General features: G+C 43.4%; 1 protein-coding gene across 1 annotated transcript in view; it reads left to right on the top strand.

Annotated features, from left to right (window-relative positions):
* MYOM1 (myomesin 1) overlaps positions 1 to 19,518 on the top strand; it is a 277,203-nt gene extending 257,685 nt beyond the window's left edge. The window contains exons 33-37 of the mRNA XM_030213070.1: positions 2,560 to 2,723; positions 6,654 to 6,690; positions 8,377 to 8,399; positions 12,518 to 12,573; positions 18,599 to 19,518. Of these exons, the coding sequence (XP_030068930.1) occupies positions 2,560 to 2,723; positions 6,654 to 6,690; positions 8,377 to 8,399; positions 12,518 to 12,573; positions 18,599 to 18,856 (538 nt within the window). The 3' untranslated portion in view covers positions 18,857 to 19,518. The remainder of the gene's footprint in view (positions 1 to 2,559; positions 2,724 to 6,653; positions 6,691 to 8,376; positions 8,400 to 12,517; positions 12,574 to 18,598) is intronic.
* The last annotated feature ends 1,218 nt before the right edge of the window (positions 19,519 to 20,736 follow it).

Below are 20,736 nucleotides of genomic sequence, written 5' to 3'. Positions count from 1 at the left end.
CCCAGCCAGTCCGGTTTTCATGATACCTGCAATGAATATTCATGAGTTAAATTTGCATGCAAAATCTAACTCATGAATATTCATCATGGATATTCTGAAAACCTGCCTGGCTGGAGTTCTTCCAGGACAGGTTTGGAAAACATTGATTTAGACATATACATGCATTCCCTTATTGAAATGAGGAATGCATGTGAGGATTTCGGATCCATCGAAGCCCTGCCCAAACCATGACCCCTTGCTATCTGCACGAAGTACAGATTTGCACATGTAGATACCACCTCTCTAAAATTAAGTTCTAACGTGTATCTGAGATACATGTATGCCAGTATTTACACATTTAAATCATGAATAGGGCTTCTGAAATAGCCACCATAACCTAGACCAGCGATTCCCAAAACAATACTGGGGGAACCCCAGCCACTCAGGTTTTCAGGATATCCACAATAAATTTGTATGAGATAGATTTGCATGTGAAGGACACAGTGTATGCAAATCAATCTCATAAATATTCAGCAGTTCTGTTATAGAATACCAGCCTGAATCTGCCGTTTCGTGCTTAACTATAGGTGTGAGCGCTTACGCCACATCAAAGCCTGTCAGCACTTAGGCACTTTTAACTCCTCGTATTCTATAACCTCTGTGCCTAACTCCTAAGCCCACCCCTGACCCACCCAGGCCCCTCCCATATCTCCGCCCCTAGAAGTTCCGCACAATAAAGTTTGTGTGCTCAGCTTCTAGAATTGTGATGAAGTGTGCGCAACTGCTAATTAGTGCCAATTAGCATGGATTAATGCCAGAAATTGGCTGCTGACTCCAATTAATAGCCAATTATTAAATTAAGTTCTGCATGCAACTGATCTTATTCTATAAATTACTTGCACAAATCTGCACGCTAAGCCTAAATTTGGGCATGCAAGTTTATAGAATTATGGGGTTAGGGGGCAGCTCTACAACTGGGTGCCATGTGTTAGGCACCCCAGTGGCACATGCTGAGCACCAATTCTATAATGGCAGCTGTTCACCAGAAACTTATAGAATACAGATATTTGTGTGCACAAATCCCCCTGTTTACTAAGCCATGCAGCAGTGCCGACACAGCCCATTCAAAGTGAGTGGGCTGTGTTGGCATTAGCGCATGGCAGCTGCTAGCTTGACTTAGTAAACAGGGGGAAAGTTAGGTGCACTCACTTATGCCAAGTCAATGGCAAACATAACTGGGCACATCTCAGTGCTCTATTTCACGTGTGTAATTTAGTCCTACCCATGCTCTGCTGATGTGTACAACACCTCTTGTGCAGTTACACACTAACACACTTACATGCTAATTTATTGACTAGCACATTGTGCACATATATATGTAAATGCCAGTTATCTTGGCACTTACACTTGCATGGCAGGTATAACTACACGAGCACAGTTACAGAATTGCCCTTATAATACTGTGAATTTCCCCTGCTATTACGATAATGATAATGTACTTCATTAAGGAACTGAGTTCGATTCCCACCTCAGGCACAGGCAGCTCCTTGTGACTCTGGGCAAGTCACTTAACCCTCCATTGCCCCATGTAAGCCGCATTGAGCCTGCCATGAGTGGGAAAGCGCGGGGTACAAATGTAACAAAAAAAAAAATCCCAGTTTGCCAGTACTAAATGGACTGCGGTTTACATTCCTTTCTCTGGACTCTGTACCAATGTATAACTTTACTCCAGTCCCTCACCCATATCTGCTCTGCTGTCTATTCTGCTGTCGCCTCGCCCCCTGCCAGTCTCTGGCAGTACTCAGTCTTCCCAGATTTCTCTCATTTACCTGAAATGATCTTGGTGACAGGGAGCTGTTGATTACATTATTACTGTAATCCACATATGTAATGTGTATCATATAAAATATAACTGCCAACAGTAGAAGCAGAAAAACAAGAGCATTCAGTTCTACTAACAAAAAAAAGAAAAGAAAAAGCTAATGTGCACAGACAAAATGCTTGAGCAAACAACACTTATCTTAATACTCCAGCATCTCATTGGTTGATGCTATATGTGGACTGTGGATTACAAATGTCGGTTGATAAAAGAACTGTTGTTTGGAATCACTGGCAATTTGGGACACTGGAGTATTAAGATAAGTGTTGTTTGCTTGAGTGTCTTTTTTTTGTGCACATTAGCCTTTTCTTTCTTTTTTGTTAGTAGAACTGAATGCTCCTTGCAATCATGTGGATAATTTGAGCTGTTTTTCTGCTTCACCTGGTTTTTTTGGCCTGGGATTTTTCTCTCAATGAGAGTTTTTCTCCCGCCCTTTTTCTGGATGTTGCTGGCCTGTGATAGGAATTAAGACTCCATATAATAAACATTCTGCATTCACAGCAGTGTTTCAGAATTGTTGAGGCCAATTTTGCTAAGGATTATTCACTCTGCTTACTGATTGCAAGGCGCTTACAGATCCAGGTTCAAACCAGTTATGACTGTGTTGTATTTACCCCTCTGTCCTTCAAAACAGAGAAAATGAAAGGGTTTAAAGCGACGTGCTCATCACAAGAAACGGTTTCTTCCTTTTTATTGCACAGCAATGACAAGATTAAGTACACAGACAGAGTTAAGAGCGGTGTAACTGGGGAGGAGATCTGGCTGCAGATCGGTGAGCCCACTCCGAAGGACAAAGGCAAATATGTATTGGAACTTTTCGATGGAAAAACTACGCACACAAGGTCATTGGATCTTACTGGTCAAGGTAAAGGGTGTATGATTTAAGCCTTTGAATAGAAAAGAAGATCCTGAACCAACTGACAGGGTAATAATTACCATTCGCCTGATATGCAGTGGCATGCTACCCAGAGAAGTGTTCTGACTACAGGCACACCAGATTTTCAGTGGCAGAGCTGGGAATTACCTGTAGATCAGCGATATTCTGTGCCACCAGATAACATAGGACAGCGTACAGTGATTTGATCTAGTTATCCGTCCAATCAGAAGCACAATAACTTCCCTTAGAGAGGACTGGACAGTTTACAGTTAGGGTGAAGACCAATCATAGCCCTGGAATTTACCATATGGAAAATCAGATCTACCTTTCTCCATACGGTCATACTCAAAAATACCTGCATATGTGTAGATGATTTTCACTTCCTTCCTCGATTATGTTACTATGGAGTCAATATTAAAAGCGATTTAAAATAGCCAGAAATGGCCCCTGGCCAGTTAAATCGCTTATACTACTACTATTTAGCATTTCTATAGCGCTACAAGGCATACGCAGCACTGCACAAACGTAGAAGAAAGACAGTCCCTGCTCAAAAAGCTTACAATCTAATAGACAAAAAATAAAGTAAGGCTAACCGGGTATGTTCAGTGGCATTTACCTGGGGTTACCATATTTTGTCCCCCCAAAAGGAGGACACATGCCCCACCCCCTTTCACGCCCCACCCCACCCCTTTCACGCCCTCGCTCCGCCCCCTGTCACATTTTCCCCTCCCCCTGTCACACACCCCGTCACTCCCCCTCCCCTTCACCTTACTACTGCCCTGGTGGTCTAGTGAGCTCTTCGGGGCAGGAAAGAGCCCTGCATGCATCCTTCCTGTTCGTGATCTCAGCGCCGATTCAAAATGGCCACCGAGAGTTGAAGTCTCGCGAGGTCACGTCAACTCTCGGCGGCCATTTTGAATCGGCGCCGAGATCACAAGCAGGAAGAATGGATGCAGGGCAGTGCTCCAGGCAGGAAAGAGGGGGCTCTTTCCTGCCCCGAAGGCAGAAGAGGTCACTAGACCACAAGGGCAGTAGTAAGTAAGGGGGGGGGAGGCTAGCAATCTGCCCGTTTGTCCAGAAATCCAAACAAATGGGCAGGTTGGCAAAATCCGCCCGGTTGCCTGGACATGTCCTCAAAAAGAGGACATGTCCGGGTAAATCCGGACATATGGTAACCCTACATTTACCTGAATAGTAATGCTGAAAATGCCCAGTTAGCACCTAAGCCATAACTAGCTACTTCATGGGTATTCCAGAGCGGAGTCAGCACTTAGCACGTTAAGTGCTGATATTTAGCACTTAGGGGGTCTTTTGCAAAGGCATGGTAGCATTCGCTAAACGCTAGAGATGTCCATAGGAATATATGGGCATCTCTAACATTTAGCGAATGCTTATTTTTAGCGCACACTAAAAATGCTAGAACGCCTTTGTAAAAGGCCCACTTAACAAGCTAGGATAAGTACATAAACAGGACTGTGTTTTATGTGGTCCTGTCTTTATATGATTCATCAAAACTGGTTGTGCACTAAATATCGCACTTAGGTGGTCTTTTACTAAGTGGCGGTAAGCCCAACGCAGGCTTACCACTCGCTGAACTGGAAATAACGCCCGGCTACCACAGCAGCCTGGCAGTAGTTCCCACTCCCAGTGCTGCATGCTGCCCGGTTACTGCCAGAGCCCTTAACGCCACCTCAATGGGTGGTCCTGCCCCCAAAATGTCCACGCAGCAAGTGCTTCACTTGCCGCACAGCTATTTCTTAAAAAAAAAAACCAGCCTTTTTCCTGCTGCTTTAAAAGAGGGCCTCAGTGCACATCAAAAACATTTTGCTGCAGCTTAGTAAAAGGACCCCTTAACTGCCTAGGTTTTATCTGACTGCATATACCCATTCAGTGCCCTTGCCTGGATATGGCGTGGCCTGAAATATCTGGGAATAAAACCTGCGGCGGTTAGCAAAACACTGAGCACTACTGGCTGAATATCAGGCTCTATCTATGTTTCTGTGTACTCAAAGCAGTAGAGGACCATAAAGGGTTTATGACAAAGCCAACTTGTACAGAGCAGTGATACGGCAACATGATGCAGTAGTATGACTTTAATGTACTCTAAAGTATAAGACGGGAGAAGTGGCAAATTACCTAGCTTTGTTAGAAGGATGACTTGAAAATGCTCTTAAGATAATGGCAGAGGGGATGAAGAGTAAGCTTCAGGAGATAGTCAAGTTGATACAGCTGGCAGCTGTGAAATCTCCTTACTGCCAAGGAGATTCTAAGGGCAAGGAAGGGGGATGATAAAATTTTGAACTGGAAGACTGGGTGGTCCAAATGGTCTTTCTTTAGGTAAAACAGCATTTTAAACCAGGAATAAGCATTTAAGGGGCACTTTTACTAAGCTGCAAAAGCATCTACGCGTGCCAAAAATGGAGTTACCACCCGGTTACCACATGGCTTTTGTGGTAATTTCATTTTTGGCTTGTGTCCGATACGTATGGCTGAAAAATAATTTTTATTTTCGGACACGCGTATCAGACATGCACCAATTGGCATTTGACTCCCGTAGGTCATTACCGCCCGGTTGCCACATGAGACTTTACCGCTAGGTCAATGGCTGGTAGTAAGGTCACAGATCCAAAATGGACATGCGGCAATTTTGATTTTGCCGCACGTCTATGCTTGGCAAAAATTTTTAAAAGGCCTTTTTTACAGGCGCGCTGAAAAATGGATCAGCGTGTGCCCAAAACCCACGCCTACACTACCGTAAGCCATTTTTCAGCGCACGTTAGTAAAGGGACCCCTAAAATTGTCTGGGAGTATATTACTTTTAGATGGAACAAGCATAGGTGTTCATAGGGCCAGAGTTGCAAGGTACATGTATGTTACAAACTATGTGTATATTCATGCAAACTTTGGCAGATGTACAGTAAAAGTAATACTATAACAGGTTGTCTAGGTGGGAAGTCTAAGTAGGCACTGTTTTTGGGTTATTTTATAAGGACAACATAGGTCCTTCTGTGACTTTATAAAATAGCTTCACAATACCTGGAACAAACCCAGGTAAATGCACTCACGTAAATTAACACCAGCTCAGAAGGTGGTGTAAATTTACATGCGTCAACGTCAAGCATGAATTTATGTCAATATGTTATTAAATACAGATGTACAGCATAACTCCTCCCCTGAGCATGCCTGCATTTGGATTGCACAAGAATAGGCACAAACATTATCCACACCCGCTTTATATAATCATAACCCCTGGAGTAATCTTATAAAAGCTCTTTTTTTGTTGGTAAAACTGGTTTTACCCCTAAAATGTCTGGGCCTACTTTCCAGGCAGTTATTTTTCAAGACACATGTGCCCTCAGCCTCGACCCTCCTGTTATAGAATTACCCTCATATGTGGATATCTGCTATGCTAGTCTGAGCATGCTTTAGGTTTGAAGAAGCCTGCAGAATAGATGCTCTTCTAGCAGCCAAGTGAAATTCAAGCACTGAAACCTCAGTTAACTAGAGAGGAACAGAGGAAAATGAGGAAGATTGGAAGTATTTCATTTCTATACCATCCTATTCCAAAAATGGACTCTCCCATCATATTGTCATAAGTCAATAATAAGTTGTGTACAAGAATTGACAGATTCAGGGGAATCTGGCATATTTGGCTGTGGTAATACTAAAGCTCCATGTTGCATTGTTTTCATAATCCTCTAGTTTCAAATGAATCTGGACTTCACCATGGTAGTAAACCATGATACAACAGTTTGCAATGATCATGAAGGTTCCCCACTTGGGAAAGACAAAACAACGAAGAGTAAAATGGCTTGTAGGACTTTGATCAAGACCTTGAGAAATTAATGACTAATAAATGACTAATGTTTGCACCTATTGAAAAGAATGAACTTGTAATGTTGTTTAATCATTTTATAGCATTTGATGATGCTCTTGCTGAATTCCAAAGGTTAAGGTGAGTATTATTTGTACCAGTTTCCATTTTTCTTCATGAATAAAGTAATGTGGCTTCCTTTTTAGTACACAAGTATTTAGAAATAAAAGAGGCCCTTGTTACATTCTTCACTGGCGTTCCTTAATATATTTGAAACTAGCCTGCAGAGTAAAGCTTGAGAAGAGATCCATGTGACTCTGCAACTTATCTATATCATCTTTGGATAATTTGTGTTGCAGACCCGAAGTTAGCTAAGAGTTTTGGACAGTGAATAGGTCAATCTCCCAGGGTTATTGGAGATATGTAGCTGCCTGGAAGGGGGTGGACAAAGGGGGGAGGGAGGTTACAGGGGGGAGGAATATTAGAGGGGTAAGGAAGGGCAGATGGGGGGTTGCGGGGAGAGATATAGAGGTACGGATAAGGGAGGAATAGCTGGGAGTAAGGAGGGAGGAAGCTAAAGAGAAAAGTGATGGCTACCTCCTATGTTATGATTACAAGTTGTTCATTTGTTTCCTGATGTATCTTGAACATAGCGTATGAATATTGTATTGATTGTGATAGGTCATCAATAAAATTGTTTAAAACTAAAAAAAAAAAAAAAAAAAAAAAAAAGGTATCAGTCTGTTTGCTGAGATCATTGACTATGCACATTATTAGACTGTGAATTTGTTTCCATTGTTCCTGCTACCAAGCTGACTTTAAGTTTCCAGAGTGTTATAAATGCAACAGTAAATATACACTAAATACGACTTTGTTGCTTTTCGTCGGAGTGGATAGTTTTGATATCGTTAAATAACAAAACATATCTTCTCAAGAAACCCAATGACAACTCCATATGCACTAATAGTTATCTTGCCAACCCCTGTAAAACACATCATCATACAACCTTGTAAATGTAATTGAATCAATGTACTCCCTAACAACTGTTAAATATAAGCCACATTGAACCGAAACGCATTTCTAGAAAATTGTGGGATACAAGAATGAATAAATAAAATAAATACCCAACAATGATTTGTGCAGAAAGTTTCTCTTTAGCAGTCCCATAGATTGGGGATATTTTTAGGGCTGGCTTAACCAAAAGGTACACTAAGCAGTCGCCTAGGGGAGCAGTTTCTAGGAGGTAGCGAAGAACGGCTGCAGTGAAGACAAAACAACAGGTCCTGACAGCCATACTAACTTTGGGAGGGTGAGCAATTTCAAATAGCCCATTTTCTTGAGTAAACAGACATTTGCCTGGGTAAATGGTTTTTGGAAATTGCACTCGTTCTATTTATAGATATAGATAATGTGGGCAATTTCTAAAAGCCATTTGCCTAGGCAAATGTCTATTTAGATATATAGATATAAATATGAAACTAAGTTCAATAATAATAAAATTAGGGTGGCCATTTGTGTGTTTTTACAAGGTTGTTCTGGGAGAGGTGGCATCAGGATGATTGCGAATTTTGTTTATCAAAATCTCTGGGAGGCCAGGCCTAGGAGAATGAAATTTAACTGGGAGGAGGGGTGCATGCCTAAAGTATTGCCTAGAGTGCCCAATGCCCCTTGCACCAGCCCTGGATATTTCTGATAGACACACACATTCTCCCCAACAAAACAAACATTGCTGAATAAGCCAATAAGTTAAGCCACTTAATAATTTTTTTTTAAAGTGTGCTAGCTTTGGATAATAATGGATATCCCTTTCTTTTTTCATAACTACAGGGAAGCAGCCATTGCAGAGAAGCGTAAGTCATTCTGTTATCACAACACTGTCTGCAAATGTTGTTCTGTAGAATAATTCATGATATAATGTGCAGGGGCATAGCCAGAACTTGATTTTGGAGGGTCTAGGGATGGGACAAGCATTTCCTCTCAGTCTCCATTCCCTTCCACAGCTGCTGCTACCACCACTGCTTTGCTGGTGGGGATGCTCAAGCCCTGCCAGCTGAAGACATTCACTGCTGGAGCCCAGGGCTGTGCTCTCTGAGGAGCATGGAAGTAAGTAGGCTGCTCCAGCCTCTGACACCAGCACTTCTGTGCATGCTCAATTCAATTGTATGAACTGAGTGTGTGCAGAAGATCCAGCATCAGTGGCTGGAGCACCCTGCCGACTTTCAGCTGCTCAGACAGTATGGGCGGGGGCTCTGATGGCAAATGTCTGTGGCTTTTGGGACTAGAGCATCCCTGCCAGCCACGCATTTAGTGCTGCAATTTGGAGGTGGCCTGAGCCCAAAGTGGGCTCCCCTGTGGCTAGGCCACTGGTAATTTGTGCAAGTCCCAAAAGGAGCCTCCCAAAGCTTTGTTTAGAAATATCCACCCCTATACATCCATGCATGAAACCATGCCCTTCTCCCCAAAAAAACCCCCCAATAATTAGTTCCAGCAAATTTTTCATGTACACAGCACAGCAAATATGAAACCAACAATACTAGGATCAACTCCCCCAGGTGATCAAATCCTCCACTTGCTAATAGCCTCCTTAATCATCTTTAAACCCTTTTGTTTATGTATAAAGCTAAAATACACAAAATGTCCTTCCTCGGTATTGCACCATTATTGGTGTCACTTGAGAAAAGGACATTTTGAACACTTTAGCTTAATAAGTGCTGCTCCACTGTGTATTTAAACAGATGATTTCATTACTGCAAAAATTAGCTCAAAAACTGGGACAGCAGGTCACAGGAGGAAGTTTTATTTATTGGCTGTATCTCACATCTTTTCATTAATAGCTCACGCTGAGTTTCATTCAGGTACACTAACTAAAAGCATGCAAATAATAGATAAATGAGCTCCTACTAAATATTTTAAATATTCTGTGTTTATGAATGTTTGGATTTTTGATGGCTTATTTACACAATCTGAATAGAACCCACCATTTTCTATTGGATATATTTAATGTTTGGGGTGAGAAAAGGCTACATTTTGATTTACTCATCATTATCTGCTTCCAATTCACTTCCTCTTCCACCCACAATTAGCAATTCATCCCTCTAGATTTATTTCATTTTTCCTAAATATTTCTCATTCCAACTTTAGGTGGAAAATTACTTCTTTGTTTCTTTTATTTCACTGTTGAAGAGCTTCCAGAAAGTACTACTACTACTTATCATTTCTATAGCGCTACTAGACGTAAGCAGCGCTGTACACTTGAACATGAAGAGACAGTCCATGCTCGACAGAGCTTACAATCTAATTAGGACAGACAAACAGGACAAATAAGAGATAAGGGAATAACTAAGGCGGGAATGATAAAATACGAGTACTGGACAGGTGAGTAAGGGTTAGGAGTTAAAAGCAGCATCAAAAAGGTGGACTATTAGTCTATTGAAGACGTCCATAGATGGAGCTTGACATACCAGCTCAGGGAGTCTATTGAGGGCATATGGTGCAGCAAGATAAAAGGAACGGAATCTGGAGTTAGCGGTGGTGGAGAAGGGTGCAGATAAAAGAGATTTACCCAGTGAACGGAGTTCTCGGGGAGGAGTGTAGGGAGAGATAAGAGTGCAGAGGTACTGAGGAACTGCAGAGTGAATGCACTTGCAAGTCAATAAGAGGAGTTTGAACTGTATGTGGAAACAGATAGGGAGCCAGTGAAGTGACTTGAGGAGAGGGCTAATATGAGCACAGAGACACTGGTGGAATATAAGTCTTGCAGCAGAAGTTTGAACAGATTGAAGAGGAGAGAGATGGCTAAGTGGGAGAGCTGTGAGAAGCAAGTTGCAATAGTCTAAGCTTACTGAAATGGCATAATTCAAGGAAAATGAGTGTGCTCATGCAAAATTCAGCATCACAGATTTAAATTAATTTTGTATTTTTGATATAATCACTGCACAGCCAAAACTGTGGTATTTGGGAGGTTTAGGGAGATCAAACCTCCAGAAAATAATTTCCCTAGAATGGCATAGTGGAAAGACACTGGGGCATGTGGCAGAACCCAACTCACCAGTCACTGAAGAACAGACTGTGGCAGCCAGCAGATCCCATCCTGCTTATTGCCAAAGAAAGGGCAGAGATGGGATTGGCCAAGGGACAAATCCCACCAGACACCATGACCAAATACTGTCAATATAGCATTAATGCAGCCAGCCTGTGAATTTTGAAAATGCTCTCATGATGGCAGCAGGGTTCGACCATCTTCAACCCAGAAGTAATAACCCCACCACTATGTAGTCTCGTGTGCCACTCAGATACCTATTATACATTCTGTCTAAACTTAAGCCAAAAAATGGCCCAGGAAGATTATAGAAGTCCCATTTCAGAGCCCTTTCTTGCTGCTTGTAAAGACTTAATTCTATGATCAGTTCAGCATATCATAGCACTTTGTCTATTTAAAAACTGACATGCTAGGAATTATTAGGAAAGGGATGGTGAATAAGACCGAAAATATTATAATGCCTTTGAATCGCTTCATGGCGCGACCGCACCTTGAGTATTGCATTCAGTTCTGGTTGCCTTATCTCAAAAAAGATATAGCAGAATTAGAAAAGGTTCAAAGAAGAGCGACTAAAATGACAAAGGGGATGGAACTCCTCACGTATGAGGAAAGGCTAACGAGGGTAGGGCACCCCCACTCCAACCCCCACGTACATGCCACATACCCAAATATCCCACACACACCTATCTATACACGACTTCTCACACTTCCCACACACACACACAACTCACATCTTCACACATCCATCATCACACCCACAAATACATATCCCAACACACACATACATACACTCTACACACATCCCACACTGCTGTTTCTCAATTTACACCCAACATACACACACACACACCCTTAACCACATCCCTGCAAACACACACAAATACAGGGCTAGCCACCACATGTACATCTGTTCTGTTCACACCCCTAACATATGCACTGACATCCATACCCACAAACATCCCATGCCTACAAGCTTCCTCCCAAAATTCCAGCATACTTACAAACATCCAATACTACCTCCAACACAGCCAGCATATTACCTATGAACACCATCATACTCCCTAAAAAACAAACATTACATATCTCCCAGACATACACATCTCCTTTACAAATCCCTTCTAGCTACTGATATCCACCCTCACCCTAAACACAGTCCTATAAACCCCTTCTCCTACGTTCTTCATTTGTTTCCTCTTTCCTTTTCAGCTCTTTGCTCACTTTGTTTATGTGCATCGCTTTGCTATCTCTTTGAGGAAAAGTGATTAACCAAATCATAATAAATCAAATCAAAATCACCCAAACACAAACACATTCCATACCTTCCAACATACTCTTACATTCTCAGACACACACTTCCAAAATGCACCTTCCCCACATACACATACACCCAAACCCGCTGACTTACAAATGCACTCCCTCACCCACATACATACCCCCTATACCCACATACATACCCCCTATACCAGGGGTAGGCAACTCCGGTCCTCAAGAGCCGCAGGCAGGTCAGGTTTTCAGGATATCCACAATGAATATGCATGAGACAGATTTGCATACTATGGAGGCAGTGCTTGCAAGTCTATCTCCTGCATATTCATTGTGGATATCTTGAAAACCTGACCTGCCTGCGGCTCTCGAGGACCGGAGTTGCCTACCCCTGCCCTATACCTACACATTCACATCTTCCATTCTCCCCAAATTCAGTTTCACTACACCGCCCCCCCCCCCCCCCCCAGCCCACAACCACACCCTCCCTTTCTTCAATTTTATATTGGAAAATGCAACTGAAGCCATACCTTTGCATCATTTCTGTATTGGGTAAATTTGCCTTCTATAAGAACAAGTTTGCAAATTAGGAAATATTTAATTGCATAGAAGGTAGCTGTGATTTGGGTCAGCAAACTAAGAGACAGTGTTTCTATGTGCTTTCAGATCGTGCCCGGATACTTGGAGGTCTGCCTGATGTTGTCACTATTCAAGAAGGAAAGGTACTATAGCATGACTAACATGTTCAAGTTAACTACTGGTGGTTTTCAGGGAAGTGGAAAAATCTGATGAGCTCCTGTCCTTGGCTTCTTGCTCTGCTCTTCTGTAACCTTTCCACTCCCTCTCTGTTAGAACAGATCCAACAACAAACTAAAATCTTGTGCATTATCCCCCGGATTCAATATAGCATGCCTAGAGATCCGCATCGAAATCTAGGCGTATTCTATAATAACGCACGTAATTTAATTGGCCTAACAAGCTATTCAGCATTGTTAACATCACTTAACAAGCAATAACGAGCGGCAATAATTAGAAGTTATGTGCATAACTCACTAAGGGGCTCATTTTCAAAGCACTTAGACTTACAAAGTTCCATAGGTTACTATGGAACTTTGTAAGTCTAAGTGCTTTGAAAATACACCTCCATGCGTATTATGTAATGAACTGCGCCTATATTCTAATGCGTGCAGTTCAAAAGGGGCGTAGGTAGGGAAATGGCTGTTTCGTGGGCATTCCAAAATTTATGCACGCAGTTATAGAATATGGCCCAGTGTGCATAAATCTATGTGCAGGGATTTAGGCCACGTTTTGGTTGCCCTAAATGGACGTGCATAGTCTTAGGCACTAGGATTTCAACCTAAGCGTATTCTATATACCATGCCTAAATCTAGGTGCCGCTTATAGGATACTCTTAGCCAGAAATCTTTACCGTGTGGATTTTTTAGGTGTTATATATAGAATCTGGCCTTATGCGGCAATTTTGAGGGGCACACATAACTACAAAGTGCTCAGTTTCTTTTACCAGATGTATTTTGTGGTTGATTTTCAAAGATTAACTACCTGGGTAGTTTTGTTTTCAACATTAGTTTGCATGCAGTATATGCCCTAAGTTATCAGTATCAAAAGACAAGCTTGTATATAGAATGATCAAGAAAAAGTTTTATGGACCTCGGTGTGGGGATCAGACGGTTTTTATCTTTATACCGTATGAAATCACCTAATGTCATCACTGGTCCTTATTAATTGTGCTTTAACATAACTTCATAGTGAAAACAACATTCATGTTATAAAACAATCTTTCCTTCTTTCAGTCTTCAAAGTTCAACAATGTATTATTTGTACTTATAATATGTGACTTAACTTTATAATGTCGGCTGCGGAGGATCTCATCAGTCCGACCGACACAAGTCATGTTTTGCCGACAAGCAGCTGTATCAAGGAACAGTGGAGGGGGAGTGGCCTAGTGGTTAGGGTGGTGGACTTTGGTCCTGGGGAACTGAGGAACTGAGTTCGATTCCCACTTCAGGCACAGGCAGCTCCTTGTGACTCTGGGCAAGTCACTTAATCCTCCATTGCCCCATGTAAGCCGCATTGAGCCTGCCATGAGTGGGAAAGCACAGAATACAAATGTAACAAACAAAAAAACAACCCCCCCCCCCCCCCCCAATTTCAATGCCTAACCATACATGCCAACCAAATCTCACTGTCGTATATGCTCTAAAAGCACAATGTACCTGCTGTTTGTGTGGGTGGCAAAAAAAGGATCAAATAGCACAAGTTCAATTTTCAACAGGATATGGAGGGATTAATTTGTAATTGTCTAATCTAGATGTTTCATATTACTCATATATTCAGCGCTGCTCAACATTTAGTAGGTGCCACTGAACATACTAATATATGTCGATGCCCCCAATATACGTACAGGTTATATCAAAAGGTGCCAAATATCAGCACTTCCATCTGTAAATTATATGTACAATCATTGACTTTTGGTGCTTATACATATATGCTATGGAGGTAATTCTATGAGAGCCATCTAGTTTTAGGCAGCTAGAAGGCACGTAAAGGGCAGTATTTCAGTCACTACATAGTAACACAGTAGGTGACAGCAGATAAAGACCTGAACAATCTATCCAGACTGCCCAATCAGTCACATTTGTTATCAATTCATGATTAAACCAACAATGAATGTGGTATAAATACTTGTTCATGGTTTTTCTTTGGTATTTCTGGGACATAGACTATAGAACTCCACCCAGCACTGTCCTTACGTTCCAACTACAGGTGTTGTCATCGAAACCCACTACAACCTATATCAATCTGTCTTGTCATATACGGAACACAGACCATAGAAGTCCACCCAGCACTGTCCTCATGTTCCAACTGCCGGAGTTCCCGTTGAAGCTCTCTCCATCCCATCCTAAACTGTCTTGGCATATTTGCGACACAGACCATAGAAGTCTGCCCGGCACTGGCCTTAGTCTTTCACAGCCAGTGTTGCCATCTAATCACCACTCAACACATCAACACACATGCAGTCATTTAATTTTTGTTTTCTATACCATCCATTTTCCAATTAGGGATCCTCTGTGTTCTTCTCATGTCCTTTTGAATTCTATCACCAGTTTTGTCTCTACCACCTCCCTCAGGAGGGCATTCCATGCATCGACCATCCTCTTTGTGGAAAAGAATTTCCTGATATTACTCCTAAGTCTGCCACCTCACAATCTCAATGTATGTCTAGTCTTACCTCTGATCCCCCTATTGGCACAGCCTAACAACTCTGATCCCTCCCAAACACAGCACAACACACCACACAAAGAGACACTTCCAATTCCCTCAAGTTATAACCTCCCACACCCCGATCCACACCCACCTTGTGATAAAGGTCAGCCCTACCTCCAGTGTCCATTCCTCCTCCCACCCTGACCCCTCCTGGGGGTTAGCAATAGTGGTCCAGTGTTTCTGAGCAGGAATGATGCCCCTCTGCTCCCGCCCAAGACTGTGCCAGAATCCAAAATGCTGCTGATAATCCCTGGTAGTAGTCTCGCAGTTACTGCCACTAGGGACATCCTTCCATATAAGGAGAAAATTGGAAGTATTTGGGTTGTTGGAGGAATCAGAGGTGTCAGGCCACATTGGGGGAGCAAATGGAATGGGTCTGTGATCACATAGAGATGCCAAAGGTGGCCCATCCCAAAGCTGGAGATTTACCACCACAATGCTGGAGATTGAAGGCCAGTGAGTGAGGTTTTTCTCGTGGGCCCCAGCCATGTCTATAACTAGTTCTGGCAGATGCACATTCCAAAAACTGTCATATTCCAATCAATAAATAGAAATCAAAATTAGTTTTTCTACCTTTGTTGTCTAGTCATTTTATTTTTCTTAGTGCGTTGGTCCTAGTCTCTGGTTTCTGCTTTCCTCTTTCTTCTCTTAACTGTCTTGCCAGAGGCTTCTTGTCCATTTGGCACTTCTTTTCTTTCCATGTCCACCATCCATCTTATCTTTGCATCCCTATCTATCTGATTCAGCGTCTTCCCGCTTTGTTGAGCATCTCCCATCTCTGCGTCCCTATTCTTGCCTCTTCCACCATAACTGTTCTGTGTCCCTATTTGCCCCTCATCCCATGTGCCAGTATCTCTCTCTCTCTCTCTCTCTCTCTCTCTCTCTCTCTCTCTCTCTCTCTCTCTCTTCCTTCCCTCCTCTCTCCCTCTCTTGGCCGGCATCTCTCCCTCTCTCTTGCCTTTTCTCCCCCCACCCAGGGGTCCAGCAAGTGTTTCTTTCTCTTCCCTTTGCAGGAACAGCATCTCTCCCTCTTCCTTCTTTCCCCACAGGTCCTGGCACCTCTTTCTTTCCTTGTCCTTCTCCTCCCACCCTCCAAAGTCCAGCACCTCTTTCCCTATCCACACCCTCATTCTTCCTCAACCCCCTCATTGGATCTCTCTCTTCTCTACTTGACCTCCTGTCCAGTACCTGTCTCCCTCCTTGCTCCCTAATTCAGCACCAATCTCCCTTCTTGCCCTCCCATGCAGAACCTCTCTCCCTCCTTGCCCCCAATGCATCTCTCTGCCTTCTTGTTCCCCCCCCCCCCCCGATGCAGTCCCTCTGTCCCTCCTTACCCCTGCCAATGATGTACCTCTCTTCCTCCTTGCCCCCTGATGCATCATCTCTCTCCCTCCTTGCTCACCCTGATGCAGCACCTCTCTCCCTCTTTGCCCCCTGATTCATCACCTCTCCCCCTCCTTGCTCACTCTGATGTAGCACCTCTCTCCCTCATTGCTCCCTGATGCAGCACCTCTCTCCCTCCTTGCCCCCCCCCCCCCGATGCAGCATCTCTCTCCCTCCTTGCACCCCCATGCAGCAACTCCTACCTCTTTGCTCACTCTGATGAAACACCTCGCTCCCTCTTTGCTCCCCCACTGCTGCAGCACCAATCTCCCATCTTGCCCCCATCTGATGCAGCATCTCTTTCCCTCTTTGGCCTCCCACCCCCACCCTCCCACAATTCTGTACCTCTCCTTTCCTTCCTCTTCTTTCCTTTCTGCTTTCTTGGCAGTGCCGGCAGTATCAGCAACAGCAGGTTGCTTCAACCAATCCCAGGGACCTTCCTTCAGCCCTTTCTGTAGCAACTTCTTTTTTCCTCAAGGGTGGGACATGGCTGAAGGAAAGTCCCCAGGACTTTTTGAATCAGCCTGCTATTGCTGACATTGCCAAGAAAGCAGAAAGGAAAGCAGAGAAGAGAATTACAGCTTACGCCAGCCCTGGAGAGACCCAGTACACGAATTTGGGCCCCTTAAGCATGTGAGCTGGAGAAGGGGCCTAAATGTGTGTGACTTTGCATGCCTGATCATGGCGGGTGGAGGGGGGATCAGAATGGGAGCTTGGATGGGGGTTGGAAGATCAGATCAGGGGCCTTGGAGTGCTTGGTTGGGGATAGGGGTATTGATTATGGGGGGAACCAGGAACTGGTGTTGATACCCTAGACAACTATCATTTTAACAGTTAGCACTGGGGCTATATTATATGCATGGGTGGCCTGCACTATCGGCCCAGGCATGTAGCGCAGTGCCTGTGCATTGTTGCCCTGTGCAGTATATGCAGAGCAAATGTAAGGCACATGCCCTGCATTTACCACACAGGTTTGCATTTATCACACATTAATTTTTGCTGTTAATGTGCAGTAAGTGCAAAATTTACCACACTTTAGTAAGAGTCCCTATATGTGGAACATACCATTTTGCACACAGTTTTACCCACGTGAGTTGGAGGCATTTCTGGGGCAGAACTGAAGTAGGATTTGGCCTTATGTGTGTAACTTTGGTTTTTAAAAAATAGCCAGATAAATTTTCTTGAAAATGTTCTGCATAATATGTGGGTGTTTTGTGGGATAGTTTTCTTAGGGAAAGCATGCATGTGATTTTGCCTTTACAAATTAGTGTAACTTTTGCGCATATTTGATACACAAGTTAGGCCGGCAGTTTCAAAGTTAACCCTTCCAGTGAATGTCATAGCCACTGTTTAATCAATTGTAAGCACAAGCTCAGGAGGTCACTGCATAATATTTCTTCCCTGCTTACATTTTTAGTGTCAGAGGCAGGTAGAGTGCTGGGGAGCTGGTAGGAATCCCTCAGTCACATGCTGTTGTTAACATGAGAGGGATGTGGGCTGCTGGGGGCTCTGGGGGGGGGGGGGATCTCCCTGGCTTGTACTTTTTTAATGTGGGAGAGATGGGGCATCCCAGTGCATGTAGAGGGCAATTCTACAACAGGGTGCCTAGGTAGTGCCTACTCTATAAAGGAATGTAGCCCACTACTTTTCTTTATAGAATACTAGTGTAACTGGGTATATGCATACTTGTGCAGCCATAGAGCTGGTGAATTTACTCATAACTAAATGCCTGTAACTTATAGTATTCTAGAAATTACACGTGTAAGAGTGAATGCCATCCATGCTCCACCCAGACTTCTTCTACGTGCATGCTCTTCTGTCAGATATGCTGCATATAAGATACCTGTGTATTTACAGAATTGCACTTAAGTTGAATTTTGTCATTTATGTGTGTATGTTAGTGCCCACTTTATAGAATTACCCCCATGGTAGAACTTCAGTTTTAGGATGTAGGCACCTATATTGAGCCCAAAATTTAGGATTCCAAAATCAGGTGTTGCACCCTCTTTGACTACCTACCTACCTCTTAGCACCTTGTGACTCATCTTATAATTTTTTTTATTCTGTTTCTTCTTATAGTCACTTAACCTTACCTGCAACCTTGGGGGAGACCCTCTTCCTGAGGTTACCTGGTTAAAGAACGAAAAGCTTCTGGTTGGCGATGACCACTGCATCCTAAATATTGAAAGTGGAAAGCATGCCACCTTCACAGTCACAGCAGTGCACACGGGTGACTCTGGCAGATATAGCATTCGGGTGAAGAACAAGTATGGCACTGAGACGAACGATTTCACTGTAAGTGTGTTTATACCCGAGGGAGGTGAGGAGGAGGACTAGGACCCATCCGAGCACCAGAACGGAAAAAAAGAAATGAAAGAGAACGTCAAATCAGATAGGATTATGGGACATAGGAACAGGAAGTTAAATGTACTGTCATATCTATGTGCAAACTATTTTGACTATGTAAAAGCAATGGATCAATCCTTTCACTCACTTCAAGTCCATATGTGTGATCTTAAAACACCAGATAAGACTGCGCATTTTTAGTACTGTATACATTTAGACACTGGTGTTTTGCTGTTAACTGTAATGGTTTGACTCCTATTCACAAGTCACATTGTGGAGTGTACACAGATAACAACCTTTCAGGGTGTTATTGGGGAACCTAACACTTAGTATTCTATAGTGCTTGTTTTGCTCCTTGATATATGTATACAGCTAAAACCCAGTGGCACAAGAACCATTTGAAATGAGTTAACAGAATGATGTGGCTGAAAGGATAAAGACTGGTCCCAGGAAGCACCTGTGAGCAGCAGCTTTAAACTAGAGCAGACTAGCAGGTTAATGATTGGTGGTGTGCAGTTATGGGCTAGAACCAGGAAATGTGCTGCCTCCTTCATCTTTCATGATTCACAATAATGTCAGCTCTTGAGAAAAGTCACTGCTGATGTATGTAGGAACCTTCTTATGTTTGCTAATAAATGGTGCACATCTCTTTCGTTTGTGTCCACCTTGTTTCACTGTGTGTCATTCCTCGCTCTTGTGTAATACATGCTCACAGTATCCCAAAGTTTCATTACTTCTCCTCCCATCATTTTTATTGTGTTTTCTGGTGCCTTTAGGAACTCATCCTCCTAGGGTGGGGGTAGGGGGGGTTCACTTTATTACGAGGTCACACTAGAAAAAAAACTCCAAGCTTTGTGCATCTCTTAAAGTTGGTCAACAAATGCCCTATGACAAGTAAGGTCAATTTAAGGAAGAAATGAGGAAATCTGCACGAGTTGATAACGGACAGTTGAATAGTAGCCTTGTTTTCCATTAATGTATTTAAAAATGAAAACAAAAGAAAAGACAGAAAGAGGAGTCCTGTCATGATTTCTGGATATAGGCCCTGCAAAATCCAAACTTGGCTTCACACAAAGTTCAGAAACGTATCCTGATTTATGTACACGCTCCTTACTGGATATGCATACTGATTTGAAATGTAAACCACACACAGAAGACTTGTCTATTAAAGAAATTAGCTTTTCTTTTTATGTGTTGTTAAAATTGTTTCATAAATTCAGTGGCGTTCCTAGGGGTGCTGACACCCGGGGCGGATTGCCGATGTGCCCCGCCCCCCGGGTGCAGCGCCCCCCCCCCCCGGATGCAGCACGGCCCCCCCCTGCAAAAGGACCCCCCGCGAAGGAACCCACCCCCGGTTACACGCCGCTGGGGGGGTGCCGCGCACGTCTGCCCTCTGTTCGTTCCATGCTTCTTCTCTGCCCCAGAACAGGAAGTAACCTGTTCCAGGGCAGAGAAGAAGCATGGAACGAATGGAGGACAGGCGCGCGCGGCACCCCCCCCCCCCCAGCGGCGTGCACCCGGGGCGGACCGCACCCATCTCCCCCCCTAGGAACGCCACTGCATAAATCTAATCACATCCAGACAATGATAAATTGACCCCATACAAGGGACTTGTGACCTTCAGAGGAAATTTCACCCTCAGTCCCTGACCGCAGGCAATATAATTCTTTTGTTAGCCACTGTTTTCCCTGGAGAGTCAATATTTTCCACTGTTCGCATCCATAGTGACCTGTATATTGCATATGCTATTCACATGGAAATAAGAGTGCCAAACATGATTAGGTTTTATGTGTCTGGTGCTAAAACCATCCTTGTTTGCCATCGTAATCAATGTTGTAGAGCCCTCTTTTTACATAGAAGATAGAGCTTGG

This window comes from Microcaecilia unicolor, chromosome 1, assembly GCF_901765095.1.
Source record: "Microcaecilia unicolor chromosome 1, aMicUni1.1, whole genome shotgun sequence".
Classification (NCBI taxonomy): Eukaryota; Metazoa; Chordata; class Amphibia; order Gymnophiona; family Siphonopidae; genus Microcaecilia; species Microcaecilia unicolor.
Note: the sequence above shows the minus strand (reverse complement) of the source record. Positions and strands in the feature narration are given on the sequence as shown.